The sequence below is a fragment of the Marmota marmota genome, unplaced genomic scaffold (assembly GCF_001458135.2).
Source record: "Marmota marmota marmota unplaced genomic scaffold, marMar, whole genome shotgun sequence".
Lineage (NCBI taxonomy): Eukaryota > Metazoa > Chordata > Mammalia > Rodentia > Sciuridae > Marmota > Marmota marmota.
In genome coordinates, this window is record NW_025999932.1 from 14,117,857 (window position 1) to 14,134,768 (window position 16,912).

Below are 16,912 nucleotides of genomic sequence, written 5' to 3' on the forward strand. Positions count from 1 at the left end.
CCCCCCCCGGTTTTCTCTAAGATCATCCAAACTTAAAATGTGACTGACGTTGATTAACTATACAATGAGGAATGTGCAATGCATTGGGTTGGATATAAAAATATTAACTTTTTTTTCTTTTTGTAGAATCAGATTTTTCTTATTACAACTTAATTCTGAAGAAAGCTGGACAGTTTTTAGACAATTTACACATCAATCTCTTAAAGTTTGCTTTCTCTATAAGGGCATACTCTCCAACTATTCAGATGTTTCAACAGGTATGTAAAAATACCCAGACTATGTTTAACAAAGAGGCATGTTACCAGTGTACATAAAGCTATATGATGTAAGCATATTTGGTATGAAATTATCTAAAATTTAAAATACTTGGTTCAGTAATCTATCATTGATTATATTAATGTTGATTATAATTGATATATGTATAATTTTATGGTTTTGGAATAAGGAAATTATAAAGACACATTACAAATGAAGTTTTCTTTTTAGCAGATGGACGCAATACCTTAATTATTTTTATGTGGTACTGAGGATCAAACACAGTGCCTCAAATGTGCTAGGCTCTACCACTGAGCTATAACTCCAGCCCTCTAATAAAATCTTTTTTTTTTTTTTTTGAGGTAATTTTAATATTTATTTTTTAGTTTTCGGCGGACACAACATCTTTCTTTGTGGTGCTGAGGATCGAACCTGGGCCGCACGCATGCCAGGCGAGCGTGCTTCTGCTTGAGCCACATCCCCAGCCCCTAAAATCTTAAAAATGTTTCAAAGTTATTAAAAAGATTATATTATTTCCTACAGCAAAATTGATTTTTATTAAAATATTTTAGAGTCTACTTACGTATGGCTGTTTTTTACTTTAATTAGACCAATAATTTAATAGTAGTTGATGGGTTATTTTAATCAAAGTAATGAGTTTTTTAAATCATATTGTAATTAACTACTGAAGCTAAATATCATCTTTGAAATCTTAGATTGCTGCTGATGAGTCACCACCAGATGGTTGTAATGCATTTGTGGTTATCCATGAGAAGCACACCTGTAAAGTTAATGAGATTAAAAAACTGCTGAAGAAGGTTACTTCAAGGTAAAATAATAGCCAAAAGTGAAAGAAGTAGTTTATAAAGTAGGGAGTTGAAATAGCAGAAATTTTAATATTATAAGATATTGTGATATACTTAAGAATGTGATATATGTTGAGAAATGAGATAATTTTGTCTGGATTACCTTTTATTTTGGAATACAGATTATACCAAAATATCATAACATATACAATGTGTGTTTTATATGAACATTTTTTTAAGTAAATGTGAAACAATTTATTTGGAATATCTCTTTGTATATAAACTGAAGGCTTGAAAATAAAAAAAATATTTTAAAAAATAATATAAATGAGATTGCTTTTGTAATGCATTATTCAAGACTTTTTACTTTTTGTATTTAATTAAAAGTGATAAATTAGAAGGAAATTACTAATTTATTAGTTTTTTAAACAAAGTAACACCTAGCAGTATGTGTTTTTTAAAAATTTCTTTTGAAATAGCTTCTCATAGTCATATTTAGTAACTCATGTTAATACCTATTTGTTACAAACCTTTTCTTATATTTTCCTATAATTCATATTGATTTTAATATACAGAAAGCCTTTATTAAATAGCCAAATTTTCCTGTGTATGAATTTTACATTGTTTTTATATTTAGTAAATTCTCTGAATTGGTTTTGTGAAAAACTAATATTTTCCAGTGGTTTTCTTTTTCCTGTTTTTTTAAAATTTTAATTCATCTAATTTATTTTCACCAAAAGATAAAAATCCAATAAATTTTTTTCCCTAAGATAATAGTCAATTATTATTTATTACATTCATTATATTATTTATTTCTTAGCTATTTGTTCTTTCCATTTATTCCTTTATTCCCCTGAGAATTAAATCCAGGGCTTTGCACATGCTAAGCATGTGTTCTATCACTATATCTCCAGCTCCACTTCCCCCAATTTTGAGACAGATGTCACTAAATGGCCCCCAGTATACTCAAACTTGGAATCCTTCTCCCTCAGCCTCCTGGGCAGCTGGGATTACAGGTATGCACCACCATGCTCAGCTCCAATTTTGTATTTCTTTTTTTGTTGTTGTTAATTGTTTTTTTAATTTGTAGATGGACACAATGCCTTCATTTTTTTATATGGTGCTGAGGATTGAACCCAGTCCCTCACATATGCTAGGCAGGTACTCTACCACTGAGCTACAACCCTAGCTCCCAATTATGTTTCTTATAGCAATGCCATACTTGTTTAGTATTTATTGCTTTATAATAAAGTGTCTGATAGAGCAATTTGTTTCATTTCTGCTGTCTTTTGTTTTTCCAAAACTTTCTTAGTACTTTGCATATGTTGATGTTTTTGAATTAACATTCAAATTCTTCCCTGTATCTCCCCCGCAAAATCCTAGCAGGGTTTAATTTGAATTATGTGAAATCTATTGGCTAAATTTGTATTATCTCTTTCATCAGATAACATGGTATGTCTCTAATCATACCATCTTTTAAAATTTCTAAATAATCACTTTTTCAGTATTTTCATCTATTAAGATGAATATAAAGTTTTTCCTCACTGGACATATTGATGTATTAGGTTATATTTTAAATGTTATACTTTGCATTTGTAAGAAAATTGCTCATTAATGTGTGGTATTTTAAATTCCTTTCTAATTAGGATTGCTTTGTTCTCGTGCGTCTGTTTTACTGAATGAGATTAGCCATACATTTACTTAAATTATGACATTTAATTTTTTATTAGATTCATTCTAGCTTTATATAGAGAATTAGGTAACCACATTATTCTTATTCTGGTCGAGTTGATTGATATAGGAGTTATATATTCTTTTGTAGTATTAATAGATACTATAAAATTGTTAGCATTAGTGCATTTTTTCTTGAATTTTTTTAAAGGAAATGTTAATAATGTATAAAGTTTATTGTCATTGATTTCTGGTTTTATATTTTTTTGTCATATTTTAGTTTTTTGTGGTGCTGGGGATCAAACCAGGGCTTGGCACATGCAAGGCAAGCACTTTACCAACTGAGCTATATCCCCACCCCAGATTTTAGTTTTTTGATAGAAACTAATGTATCCTGTCAATTAAAAAAAAAAAAAAATCAAGCTGTTAGGAGAGGCCATCTGCCATTGGCCTTCTGAATCCTTGCATGTTCTTTCTTGACCTGACCAACAAAACATGCAAGGTCCTTTACGGGTCATTTCTCAGAATTGTCCTTGTAGCAAGCAGCTTTGAAGAATGAGATATTTCTGTTTTAGGAATGGGGAAGCAGTTTTACTGCTTACTATAAAACAGTGGTTCCCCAAGTTCAGTGTTCCTCAGGTGACGCATTCACCCACTGTTTGTGTTGTGTAATAGCCAACTAGGTCCATATTTTGTCACTCTCTGGATCTTAGGAGGCAGACATGCTCATACTGCTTTATGTGTCCTGAGTAATGAAGTCTTTTGTCTTTGACACAAGTCTTATCATGTCTTCTGCCCAAATCCCATGAATGCTACAAGGCTAACTTAAGTTTGCAGGTTGAGTAAAATCAATCCTTAGACTCGTAGAGCTCTTTTCAGTTTTGGAAAGCAGGATGGGATGTCAGTAGACACATAGCTTTCTAGGAGAGAAAAGATAAGGGACCCAGGGGCTGAAGAGAAGAATGGTCTATACTTTCATCACCACTGCCCACCACTCTCCCTCTGCTCTGATAACTGATAGGAGTCTTTAGATTACTGTCATAACTCCTGACCCACATTTTGTGACACATATGCATGTTCCTATTGGAAAAGGTGCCCAAACTTACTCAATGTACATTGTTTTAGCTCCCACATTTTAATATGTATTTGGTATTTTAATTTTAGGTGCTTATTTGTGAGTGATCATGAAGGTTAGAGGGAGACTCTCAGGGACTAGCACATGGAGTATTCCTGGTAGTTCAGAAATAACAAAGAATCTCAAGAGGAGCATGGATAATCACAACTTCAGTTATATGCTTAATAACTGCTGGACTATCAGGATGTTTCCAAGTACAATGTCACCACCTGCCTGAATCTGCCACCAAACACACCCTTTTAAAAAAAAAAAAAAAAAGGCTTTTAACTTCCTCTAAGCTCTTAAGGAAACTGAACACCTGACCTCTGGTAGCCTCATGATTCTGTTATCTGACTTTTAAATTTGGGTATAGGTCAACTAGAATTTAATGACAAGGGACACTAAAAGAATCTCCTTTGTCAAATGTGTATTTAAGAGCACAGTTGCTTGGCTCTAACATGGTCTCAGGTGTAAGTGAAAATGTAGCAACTCCTTTGGAGCAAACCAAATGCCCCATTCCACTACTTGAAGTAAAGTGGCTCATTCAGAGGGACCCTCAATTTACAGTATTTTTCCCGCAAATACCTGAGATAGGCTACTGATATATTCAGCTAAGTTAAAGGCTGGTGATGTCTTTGGACTGCTGCAGCTGTCTTTCAGCCAAGCATCAGCTATGTAAAACCAAATGTTTATGTGGCCACTCCACTGGTCAAAATTCAAGCCAGTCTTCTTCCTGACCCCTTAATGAAGCTTCTTATATTTATACTGACTCTTGGGCTGTTGTTGCCTACCTTGTCTAGTCTGCCACTTGGAAGACAATTAAAGGCATCACTCTTTAGGGTTATACACCATAAAAATAAATTGCAATTGCCATTCTAGCAGTGTGGTTTACTCCTGTAGAGGCACACATGTGGGCCTATTTTCTAATAAATCTGAATAGAGGCAAGCTATCTAGCAAGATGGCAACATTCAGACTAGTGCTCTTGCTTCCTTAATCTACTGTTAGACAGCAGCACAGCAGAGGACCATGTGTTTGTGAAAGCTATCACAGTGTACCGTACCTGTGACTTCTGTTTAGAGATGATTGATTTTGTCCTATGGTAAAGGAAACCATATTGTATGGGGCCCCTCCCGCTCATAGCAAACTATGTCAGACCTTTGAACTTGATTTGGTGCTACCATTGGTACCACAGCACTGTTGATGCTTTTTCAGGTTATACTTTTACCGCCTAAATCTAGACTGCTAATTCTGGCCACATACTGTGGCCCTTGAAACTAAACTGACATTTGTGGTTTTCCAGATCATCTACAAGCTGATAATCATGTACCTGAAATCACTGAGACCACCAACATTGGGTCAATAATTAAGTGTTGTTTGAATATTCCATGTTGTCCGTGATTCAGAAGTCTGAATTTTATGACACTGGAATGTCTTCCTTGGATATAAATGAAAGATTTGGCTCTACCTTGCTCACCTCTTTCTGCTCTATATATTTTAGTAGAGCAGTTTGATATCTGAATTGATCACCCTCAGTTTTTATCTCTTGTCTGCCTCCTATGAAATGATCAGGATGAATGAGATGGGAAGTTACATAGTATAGTCCTAGTTTGAAAATTCAAGTTGCCACCCTGACCATTGCTGGGCATAATGCATCTTTCCTTCCCCCAATAGCAACCTCAGTTTGGCCTGGTTGGTATATTGGTATAGCACTCATGTGGATGCCCACCCAAAAGAGCTTAATTAAGGAATCCAAACTTTTGTTGTAGTCTACCCTAAATTGTTTTGTTGGAAAAACATAGTTCTAGATCATGTACATAGCCACTTGGTTGAGATTACTTGCCAAATCCACCTATAGTGGTTCACACAGGCCAAGATAGGGAACATAATGGATCTTTGTAAGTTTTTGTTTCAATGCCCTTGTCCCACTTGAATCTAATTCTTCCCAGAAAGTATGTGTGCAAGTCGAGACTGGTTAGAAAATAGGTAAAATTACGTTGGTGTTAGGATGAGAGAGACATTGATTTCATGGCTGTTGAAGACGACCTCAACCCTAGTACCTGGTGAGGGAATAGCTTAGACTCTGGAGGTACAGGAGGGATCTGTAGCCCCAGATCCAGCACAGCAGCCTCTCAAAACCATCATGTGGTCTTTCCAAATCGGCTAGTAACTGCGACTGAAGATCTCACCTGTTGCTGGTTTGTCCTCATCTCTGATATGTGAACATGGCTGGTTCTGATCCATTATTTGTGCCTGACTCCTGTCATTGACAGCTCCTGAGCCCATATTCCCTCTCCACTGAACCCATGTGTATACATGGCCTAGCACAAATTTGTTTAATCTTACCAGTACAAATTAATGTTTCTTCTGCTTTTTGAGCAACCTTGGGTTATGCCATAATGGTGGTTGAGGCTACAATTACCTAGATGATTCAAATCTAGTTTAATAGCAGTTTTCCTACTGAAGTGATGTGTACCACCTTGGGGTTAAATGTTTGTGTTTGGGCAAAGTGGGCCCAGAATGTTTCTACTAAGGATGAAGATTGCTTTGGGGCCCATCTGTTGGTCTTGGTAAATATTTTCAGTAACAGTGAAGTTTGGCAGGTTGGTTTAAACTTTTATGCAGGTTATAATGGATACTCTACTGGCCTTACACTATATCCTCTCTGTCAGAAATAGGATGTACCGACTTACTCATAGCTAGCTGTTTCTGGGACCCTAGGAGTGTGGTCAGGTCAGCATTGCAGATTGACTACCTCCTGCAGCCTGGATTCCTGATGGTAGTAGTCATAATTAAATGCTAACAAATTCAATAGATTTATCCCCAGCAAATAAGATGTCAAATGGCCCTTATGATAAGGGTTATAAACATAGATCATAGGACTCCTGTTTCTTAGATTTTCTTAAGGATTTTATTACTAGTTGTTTATACTTAGTACTGTTAATCTTTGTAGAAATAGTGCCTTTGTATTTTTTAACAAATATTTGGAAACTTTTGTTGGGAAATGTGAGCTATAATGAAAAGTTATTCTAGTTAAATTTAATTTCATTGAAAATTGTGTTGTCATTGTGTTGTTACTTAAAGATGACCTTATTGAGTACTCTCATACATTGTTGGTGGGACTGTGAATTGGTGCAACCACTATGGAAAGCAGTATGGAGATTCTTAGAGAACTTGGAATGGAACCACTGTTTGACCCATTTATCCCACTCATCAGTCTATTCCCAAAGGACTTAAAAACAGCATACTACAGTGATGCAGTCACATGCATATTTATAGCAGCTCAACTTACAATAGCCAAGTTATGGAAACAACCTAGGTGTCCTTCAGTGGATGAATGGATAAATAAAATGTGGCATATGTGCACAATGGAATATTACTTGGCCATAAAGGAGAATTTGCCAGTAAATGGGTGGGACTGGAGAATATCATGCTAGGAGAATATCATGCTAAGTGAAATAAGCCAATCCCAAAAAACCAAAGGCTGAATGTTCTCTCTGATTTGTGGATGTTATCCCAAAACAAGGGAGGTTGAAGAGGGGAATAATAGAAATAGATCAGACTAGACAAAGGGAAGGGGAGGGGAATAGGAAAGATAGTAGAATAAATTGATTTTAACTTTCCTAGCCTTGTATTTGTATACACAACCAGGGTAACTCCCCATCATGTATGACCACAAGAGTGGGAAACTAATAGAATAAGTTATACTTTATGTATATATATTCTGCCAAATACATTCTACCGTCATATATAACTAAATATAAAAAAACTAAAGGTAACCTTATTGAGAAAGTATTTTTAGTCTTTAGTAGTGGTCACAGGAAATTTGTTTTCCTGTGATCATATATATTATGAATCATTTGATAAGCAGAAGTTATAGTTATAATTCTATGTGTCTGATATGCTATTGACTTTCTTTTAAAAATTTGTGTTTGTTTTCATTTTAGGCCCAGACCTTATCTATTTAAAGGAGATCATAAATTTCCTACCAACAATGAGAACTTACCAGTGATTATTCTCTATGCAGAAATAGGTACCAAAGCGTTTGTTGAATTTCACAAAGTATTGACTCAAAAAGCTCAAAATGGTAAAATTCTATATGTTCTTCGCCATTATATTCAGGTACATGCTTGTTTTTAGAATACTATTTTTGCTAAGAAAGCAGTTTTATTGATAATTTTCTTACTGGAATTTTCTCCAGAATAGCTGTTTTAAATTTTAAAGTATAATACAAATAGATATCCTTTGATTTCTTTTCAGTATTTTTTTTTTCCAATCTGTATATTTGGTTTTGTCCTAATTGGGACTTTCGGCTCAATGTTGAGTAGGAGTGATGAGAAAATAGCCTTGCTTTTATCATGATCTTTGGGGAAAGTGTGTGATTTTTTTATTCTTACATGTTAGATGTAGGGGTTTTTTTCTTATGACATTTATTAAGTTTAGAGAATTTCCTTCTAAATTTGCTGAGTTTTAAAATTAGTAATGTATGTTAATTAATAATGTATGTCAAATGTTATCGAATATGTTTTTCCTGCATTTACTGGTAATCATATAATTTTACTTGTTCACTGTTTACATGGTAAGTTACTTTGAATCATTCAAATGTTCTAACAGCCTGATGTTCTTTGGATGAATCTCATTTAGTTGTGATATAATATGCTTTTTTATGTATTGCTGGGTTAATTTGCTTGTACTTTGCTCAGGGATTTTATATGTGTTTCTAAAGGGTATTGATTTCTAGTTTTATTTTCTCATAATGTGCTTTTTAAAATATTGGTATTAGGTTATTGCAGGCCTTGTAGAATGATTTGGGAAGCATTACCTCTTCTGTTCTCAGGAAGAAATTGTGCAAACTTTGTATTACTTGTTCTTTAAGTGTCAGGTAGAAGTAAAACCATCTAGATCTGAAGTTGAGTTTACTTTTTAAAAAATATTTTTAACTAAAATTTATTTAATAAATACCAATTGTTGAGGCTGTTTCTTTGGTAGTTTGACTTCCGTGGATTTTCTCCATTACATTTAGATTGTCAGATTTATGGATAGAAAATTAGTATATTTTTATTTAATGTCTGATGGATCAGTACCATTTTCTTTTTTTTTTTTTTCTGATTTTAGTAATTTATTCACCTCTCTCCTCCCCCACCCCAAATTTTAGTAATCTGTGTCTTCTCTTTTCTTACTCTGGCTAGAGGTTAATTGATTTTTACTGATCTTGTACAAGAAACAGCTTTAGTTTCATTGTTTTCATTTTCACATCACATTTCTTTTCTTTTTTTTTTTTTTTCTTGTGGTGCTAGGGATTAGAACCAGGGCCTTATGCATGCAAGGCAAGTGCTCTACCAACTGATATCCCTAGCCCCATCATTACGTATTTCTATTCCAATATTTCTTGTTGGCTTAGGATTTAATTTCCTCATGTATATTTAGTTTCTTCAAGTGGAACTAGATTACTGTTTAGATCTTTTTTCTAGTCTTAGTATTTATTGTTTTATATTTCCCTGTAAGAACTATTTTAGTTGCATCCTATTTTAATATATTTTATGTATTTTAGTGTTTATGTGAATAATTTAAGTTTCTCTTGAAACTTTCTAACTCATGGGTTATTTAGAAGTGTTAAATATCAAATATTTGGTAAATCTTCCAGATTTTGTTAATGATGTAGTTTAATTTTATTATGATCTAATATCATGGTTTGTATTATGTTTGACAGAAGTTTGGCTCAGAATATGATTTTGTTTTGTGATATGTTCCATGTGCACATGAGAAGAATGAATATTTTTGTTTGGATTTTTTGTAAATATTAGGTCATGTTGACTCATACATCATATACTTCCTTAGAGATTTTCTATTTTGTCAATTACTGAGATAAGAGTGTTGAAATCTCTAACTATAATATAGATTTGTCTGTTTTTCCTTTCATACCTGTCAGTTTGTCTTATTTCATAGTTCTTTTTTAATGCTTACATATTTACATTGTACATCCAGATATAGAATAGAGCCCTTCATCACTATTTACTTCTTTGTTCCTGATATTCTGTTAGAAAATCTGTTTTATCTGAAATTAATATCTATTCCTACTTTCTTTCTTTCAGTTAGTGTTTTTATGGAATATATTTTTTATCCTTTACTTTGACCAAGTTTAAGGGTTAAAAAATATAAATTACCAGTATTTATGAGAAAACATCAATAGTCTTTGAATTAGAAATTTGTGAAGAATAAGTCATCTCTTCTTCCTTCACTCTTTACACATTTATCAGAAATGTGTTTCTGAATTGCTGTTTTTTTTGGTTTTTTTTTAACAAAAAAACTTCTCCAAACTTGTGGCTAAGGCAGTAATTACTTCTGTGATTAACAGGCTAGGCATTTTTTTCTGTAAGTATCACTCGCAGAGTGGTAGTCATTCAACACTGGATTAGGGTTTGAGGTTCAAGGTGCAGGTTATCCTCATCCACCTGTCTGGCTTAAGACTGGAGTTTCTTGGTTCTCTTCCATATAGCATCTTACCTTCTAATAGATTTGACTGCCATTCTTCACATCGTGGTGGTTTAGGATCCCCAAAGAGTATAAGTTGCAATGCTTCACAAGTGCTAGCCCAAGAACTCAGACACTTCTGCCACGTTATTTTTGTCAAGGCAAGTCACAAGGCCAGCTAGATTCAAAGATTGGAGAAACGCTTGATTTATTGGTGGAAAGTGGCAAGGCACATTGCAAGAAGTTGTGACATGGGAAAGGGTTGTTCATTGGGGCGATATGCCACAAACAAGTTGGGTACTATGTTCAATACTAGTAATGGAACACGACTAGCTCATTTCAGTGTCTTAATTTTGTTTTCTATATTTTGATAATTTGTGAAGCAGGCTTATTGTGCACTATAACCAATCCCAGGGGAGGACTATAAACACCTTGTCAATACTATGCACCAGCGTCAGTTTCCTTGTATGAGTCTAATGAGGCAGAAATTCACATAGGTTAAGTGAAATAACTTTATTATTCACACATTTATGGGCAGAAAAGAACAATAGATGTTTAGGATTCATGGCTAGCCATTCCCCTCAGGATCAGAAAAGCTGCCCAGGATGGATGGAGTCTGTTGTACATGTGTTCCATGTCATACTGCAGCTGACGGACTATGAAAGGGAACTTTGCTCTGGGTTTTATACTTGGGGGTGGGGGCACTGGACAAACTGGGCTAAGTAATTGCAGGACATGCTGTTCTAGGGGAGTTGAACAGAACCTGGGCTGTCCCAGGCTTACATCTGTGGCAGATATAAGTATATGTTTATCTTTTTTAAATGTCCCATCCTCCTTACCTCAAGATGTTGTGCTTCTGAGAACTACAAGTGAGAAAGGAGAAAGAACTGAGTCTCCAAGGCCATGTGGAGACTTGTCCTGCAATAATATCATATAAAATAGTAGTGATTTGGGGTATTCAGCAGTAGTGGGAAAATCTTAGTAAATATTCTTGAGTGTGTTGGAAAAGTAGAATATAGGTATTTGCACAATCTACATAATGATTATAAAGTAAATAGAGAATGTGTAGGTGTTATATATTTGTATGGTTTGTAAATATTTACATATCTAAGTCATTAGTTTCATAAATATTTGAATACCTTTGTGCCAGACACTGTTCACATAACAGTGAATAAGAGAAACATTCTTTGTTCTCAGAGAACTTCAATTTTAGTAACAAGAGGTGTAAAACAAATAGATTTGTGGTAGATGATAAAGTGTTACAAGAAAAAAAATGAATCTGAAGAAAATAAGGGGATCAAGATTGATGGGGCTAAAGTATGCAATAAAACATTTTACATATTTTAAATCAATAATTCTTCATCTTTTTCTGAGTTTGCTAGTATAGTATGCCACTGATGGGAGTTTATCTAAAGCTGTGATTCTCTACTGGGCAGGGCACAGCAGAGAGGCAAATTAGAAAAGGAATAGGAGTGGCAGGTATAAGTATACGTTCATTTTTTTTAAACATCCCCAAGTGTTGTAATGTGCCCCATAGAGGATATGCCTATCTTTTGAGAATCCGTCTCAAGTTGTTGTTTTGGAGAATGTGACTGTATACTGTGAAATCATATTAACCAACTGTTAGGGTATTTTGTTGCATCAAATTATAGCCTTCTGTTTTGTGAAATCATGTTCACAGTTGCTATAATGTAAATTTAGTCAACATAAAATTCTAATAAAAATACTTTATCCTACCTTTGAAACAGATACTTTTTTGTGGAGGAAATAATACATAGGAAAAGGGATATTTTTTTCTTAGCAGTCAGTTTGGCCTATGAGCATTTTAGTTTGCAAATCCAAGCTTATTAAACTACAATTCAAATTTTATAATTATACACTTTGAATGAAAAAAGTAAATATGAACTTAATAAACACTTTTCTTTTTATTATTGAGGCACAAATAACTTTCTAGAACTAATGATAGAAATTGGTTATGTGGAATTACATTTCTTTTATGAACTGTGACAAGATTTGTGGCCTTATAGCTTCAATTTACTAAGCTACCAGTTGATTGTCAGATTCTGAGTGGATATTCAAAATGAGTCTTTAAATTGAGCTGTATGAAATTGAAAATTCTTTTAAAGGTTTTCAGTTTTGTCAGATTAGTTTAATTATAAATAACCCAGTTTCCACATGCTGTCTGTCTTTACAGTTTGGCCTGAGACAAATGAAATTTTAACGTGGGTGGCAATGTTAAATAATTTGTATACCTGGAACTAATTCTTAACATACTCTTGTTTGGAAATAGAAGAAGCCAAGGAGAATAGTCACTGTGGTCATATATTTATTTGAGTCTTAGAGAAAGTTCAGAGAGGAAAGAGAATAAAAAGACTACACGATTAGAGTTTTCATTCCCTCCACTCTTTACCCCTACAGCCTCTGTCATGTTTAGGATTGCAGAACTGCTCCATGCCAACCTGAATTAAGCAAAGACACAGTATCTTCTGAGAGTTTGCTAAGGAGTGGTTTAAGTGGTTTCCTAACCTCTCACATAATTTGTCAAAGATACTGGTTACAGCACAACTGATAAGAATTCAGTCTGGGGCTGGGGATGTGGCTCAAGTGGTAGTGCTCTCGCCTAGCATGTGTGAGGCACTGGGTTCGATTATCAGCGCCACATAAAAATAAAATAAAGACATTGTGTCCACCTCTTAAAAAAAAAAAAAAACATTTAAAAAAGAATTTCAGTCTGGAAGCTGGAAAGAACCTTAGAAATCTTTTAAAATATTGTGTTTTTATCCTGATTGCTTCCTTTTGAACAAAATTATTTTTCTTGCTTGATGGAGTAATCTCTAGACGTACGTTTTATATTTGTCAATTATAGACAGAGGAAAACTTTGGTACCAAAATTCTGATAAGTACTTAAGACAACTCACTTTCAGTCAATTATAGCCCCTCATTTAAAAAACAAATATTAATTTAGTTTTATAAAATGTGTTTAAACAGAAACCAAGCTCACGGAAAATGTACTTATCTGGATATGGTGTGGAGCTAGCAATTAAGAGTACAGAATACAAAGCATTGGATGATACCCAAATTAAAAGTAAGGTTTTTTTCTTTGTTTCTGATTTCTGCATTTGAGTAGAATGAAAATATGGAGGCTTACATAGTTTTGTTTTTTAAAAAAATTATCCTGCGTGTGTTACTTGAGGCTGGAGGTGAGATAAACGTGTTCTTCCTTAGTTTTGAATTTAATTTTAAGCTGAAAGAAAGGTATTTAATATTACTGGATACTCAAAACTTCTTTAAAAATAGTAAATTGTGTATTATACCCAGTAGCTTCCCGACCATTTTTGGCACCACTTAACAAATGGTAGTATATGTAAGGTACATTGAGGCAGCTAAGATTAGGCTGCTTTATGGCTAGCGATGACTGACTGGCCCAGGAATTTTGTGAAATGGAATTTCATATTGAACTCTATTTTTTTATTACTTGTTATTTTCCCTGTCTGAAAATATTTTTGTTTTACTTTCCAAAATGCAGCCATGACTAGTACTATAGAAGATGAAACTGAAGCAAATGAAGTTCAAGGATTTCTTTTTGGGAAACTAAAGTAAGCCTGAATTGGAATGAAACTGGTATTATAACCCTTTGTTTCTAAAGGAATTAATTCCATGTACTGTGTTGGCACATGTTCTTTTTTTATATGTACATTCCTTGTTACTATAAAAATAACAGAGTTAATGTCAGAAATCTAGGGAAAGCAGAAGAGCACAAAACTAAAAAAATAATGACCCTAATTCTACAACTGAGAGATAATTGTTATTTTCAATGTTTTAGTGTCTATCTTTGCAACCTTTCTGTGTGGGTCTTTATAGCTATAGATAAATGCATGAATAGCATATTGTTTTGCATAGTACAACAGTATCAGGCAACTGCTTTTTTCACATCCTGTGGAATATTCCATCATTTGGAAAAGTCCCACAATATAGGACTTTAGATTCTTTCCCTACTACTTAATTGAATATTTTTTTGTATCAATTCATGTGCGTCTCAGATTTCCTTTAGCACAAATTCTAGGGGAAAAATTGATAAATCAAGGTATGTATATTTTTTAAAGTTTTGATATGTCTAAATTTCCTTCATTGAATTGTACTAATAATACTTTTACTGTTGTATATGAATGTGTCCATTTCCCAAAACTTTACTAACCACTGATACTGTTTTAAAAATCTTGGCCAATTTAATAAGTGATATGATATTTTTCCTAATTTCTACACTTACTTCACTGGACTGAATCATTTTGCAATTTAAATTTAGAATAATCAACTGTTATCAATTTATTATTTTAAGGGCTTAATATTTTAAGAATTTAATTTTTTTTATGTAAGTTTACCGGTCTTTTGAATTTCTTCTTGTATAAATTGCTTGTTTCTGACCTTTGCTTTTGTTTTTCTTGATGGGCTTACTGTTTTTGCTAATTTATAATAGATCTTTATAAACTAAAATTGTGAGTCTTTCACCAATTATTTGTTAGTTTATTTTCATATTAATCTTAAAGGTGGAAATTATTCATTAGTTAGATATAACCATTTGAATTGAGAGTAGAGATTCTATTTCTAATACTAATATAACATCCCTGGAATAACTAGGAAAATATAAATTTAGAACTTTGGATAACCTGTGTTAAGGTCACTGTTAAATGTGAATTTCTTTCCATTTACCCAGAAAAAAAGTCAATAAACAAAGGCTTGGCATTTATAAAAATGTCTAAACCTTAAAAATATGAACCAGTGAACATAAGCCAACAAATAAATTGCCAAGAATTTATTAGCCTTGTAGCATTTTTGTATTCCTTATTTGTACCATGTGATGCCATTCCATACTTGAAAGTAGTAACTTGTTTTGCTTAATTTTATTCTAACACTGTTGCCATAATAGGCAAAAAATTAATCACATAACAAATACTTGGTTAGAAAGTTTTTAAGTTTTGAGAGAATAAAATAATGTAATTTGTTATTTGCTAATAAAAGTGGTACAGCAGTTCATGATACTTAAGATTAACTGTTAACTATAATTTTCATTTGTTTTATTCACTTTTATGAAGTTATTATTAATGTAATTCCTTTAAATAATACTAAAAAAAAAGCCGGGAACAATGGTGCGTGCCTATTCCCAGAGACTCGGGAAGCAGAGGCAGAAGGATCACAAGTTCAAGACCAGCTTCAGCAACTTAGTGAGACCTTGTCTCAAAATAAAAAAGACTAGGGATGTATCTCAGCATAAGTATAATGCCACTGTGTTTAATCCCCATTACTACTATTACTACTACTGCTACTAATAAGAATGCCAAAAAGAGGATACTGCCTGAAATTTTCTTTTTTTTTTCTTCATGATGCTGGGGATGAAACCCAGGGCCTTGAACATGTTAGACAAGCACTCTACCAACTGAGTCATATCCCCAGCCCCTGAATTGAATCTTTATTAAAAAATATATATCACTGAATTTCAAAATAGTATTATTTTTACAATATTTTTAAAAATAATCTGTTTACTAAGCTGTGGAAAATGCTTTAAAGGAAGTTCTAACAGTGAAAATATCAGATAAAAAATTTTAATAACTATATAAATTTCATTTAGTGTGCTTAGAAAAACACAATTGAAAAAATAAAACTTATCTCTATCAGAAAATTTCAAAATTTATTGTATCTAAAACTTTATAGATATGCTACAAAAATCATGAAAAATAATTGGATCTTTAGCTTAAAGAGATTTATGCCCCACCAGAAAGAAATATTTCCCTTAATTTCTTTGTCACAGATGGACATTGAAAATCTTTTAACATCTGGTCTTAATTTTATATACTCATATAGTAACCTTTCAAATTAAAGTTGTGTCCTTTTTTTCTGCCATGCCGATTGAAGACAAGGAATAGGATGGTGAGTCTTCTCTGAATACTAGTGAATGGGGGTGGCTGTGATTTTATATACATTTTAACATTTTATGAGAAGGGAAATTTGGATTCCTTTACACAGGCAAAAATAGAAATGTTCATTAACTCTAGTTCTTTGTAATTTACATTTGTAATATTAACTAAGGACTCTGAGGTAGGTTTTCTTGGCAAATGCATAACTGTATATACAGCAAGAGTGACATTGTTGGGAACTATGCTTATGCAGATAAATGAATTAAAATTTTGAAGCTTATTGGCCAAGCAGTATACTAGTGGCCTTAAAAAGTTAATGCACTTTACAAATTTGTCCTAATTCAGTTGTTTCAATGTCTTGAAAAAATGTATAATTTTTTCCTATTTTTAAATACAAATTTTTGCAGGAATAAATGGCAGGTCTCCAAAAATCCCCTGGAATTCTGGGTTGTTTTTAAAAGGAATACTTAGTTCTTCCACGGTGACTCGGTGGCTTATTTAAAACAAAGATTATTTGCTTTGAGGTGTATTGTATGAATAATATACATATTGCCTGAATTATGTAAAACTCAGTAAAAAATTATGACTCAATAAAAGCATAGTATGGTAGCTCTTACATTATTCTGTAACATTAAATATTCATAGTGCACTTTAGGAAGAAGTTATTTTTTTTTTTTTTTTTTTTTAC

At 33.1% G+C, this 16,912-nt stretch overlaps 1 protein-coding gene across 1 annotated transcript in view; it reads left to right on the forward strand.

Moving 5' to 3' along the window:
- The window catches only part of Uggt2 (UDP-glucose glycoprotein glucosyltransferase 2), a 223,718-nt gene that overhangs the window by 63,264 nt on the left and 143,542 nt on the right, over positions 1 to 16,912 (forward strand). Inside the window, exons 4-9 of the mRNA XM_048800999.1 lie at positions 127 to 257; positions 972 to 1,084; positions 7,792 to 7,966; positions 13,304 to 13,400; positions 13,842 to 13,911; positions 16,223 to 16,237. Of these exons, the coding sequence (XP_048656956.1) occupies positions 127 to 257; positions 972 to 1,084; positions 7,792 to 7,966; positions 13,304 to 13,400; positions 13,842 to 13,911; positions 16,223 to 16,237 (601 nt within the window). The remainder of the gene's footprint in view (positions 1 to 126; positions 258 to 971; positions 1,085 to 7,791; positions 7,967 to 13,303; positions 13,401 to 13,841; positions 13,912 to 16,222; positions 16,238 to 16,912) is intronic.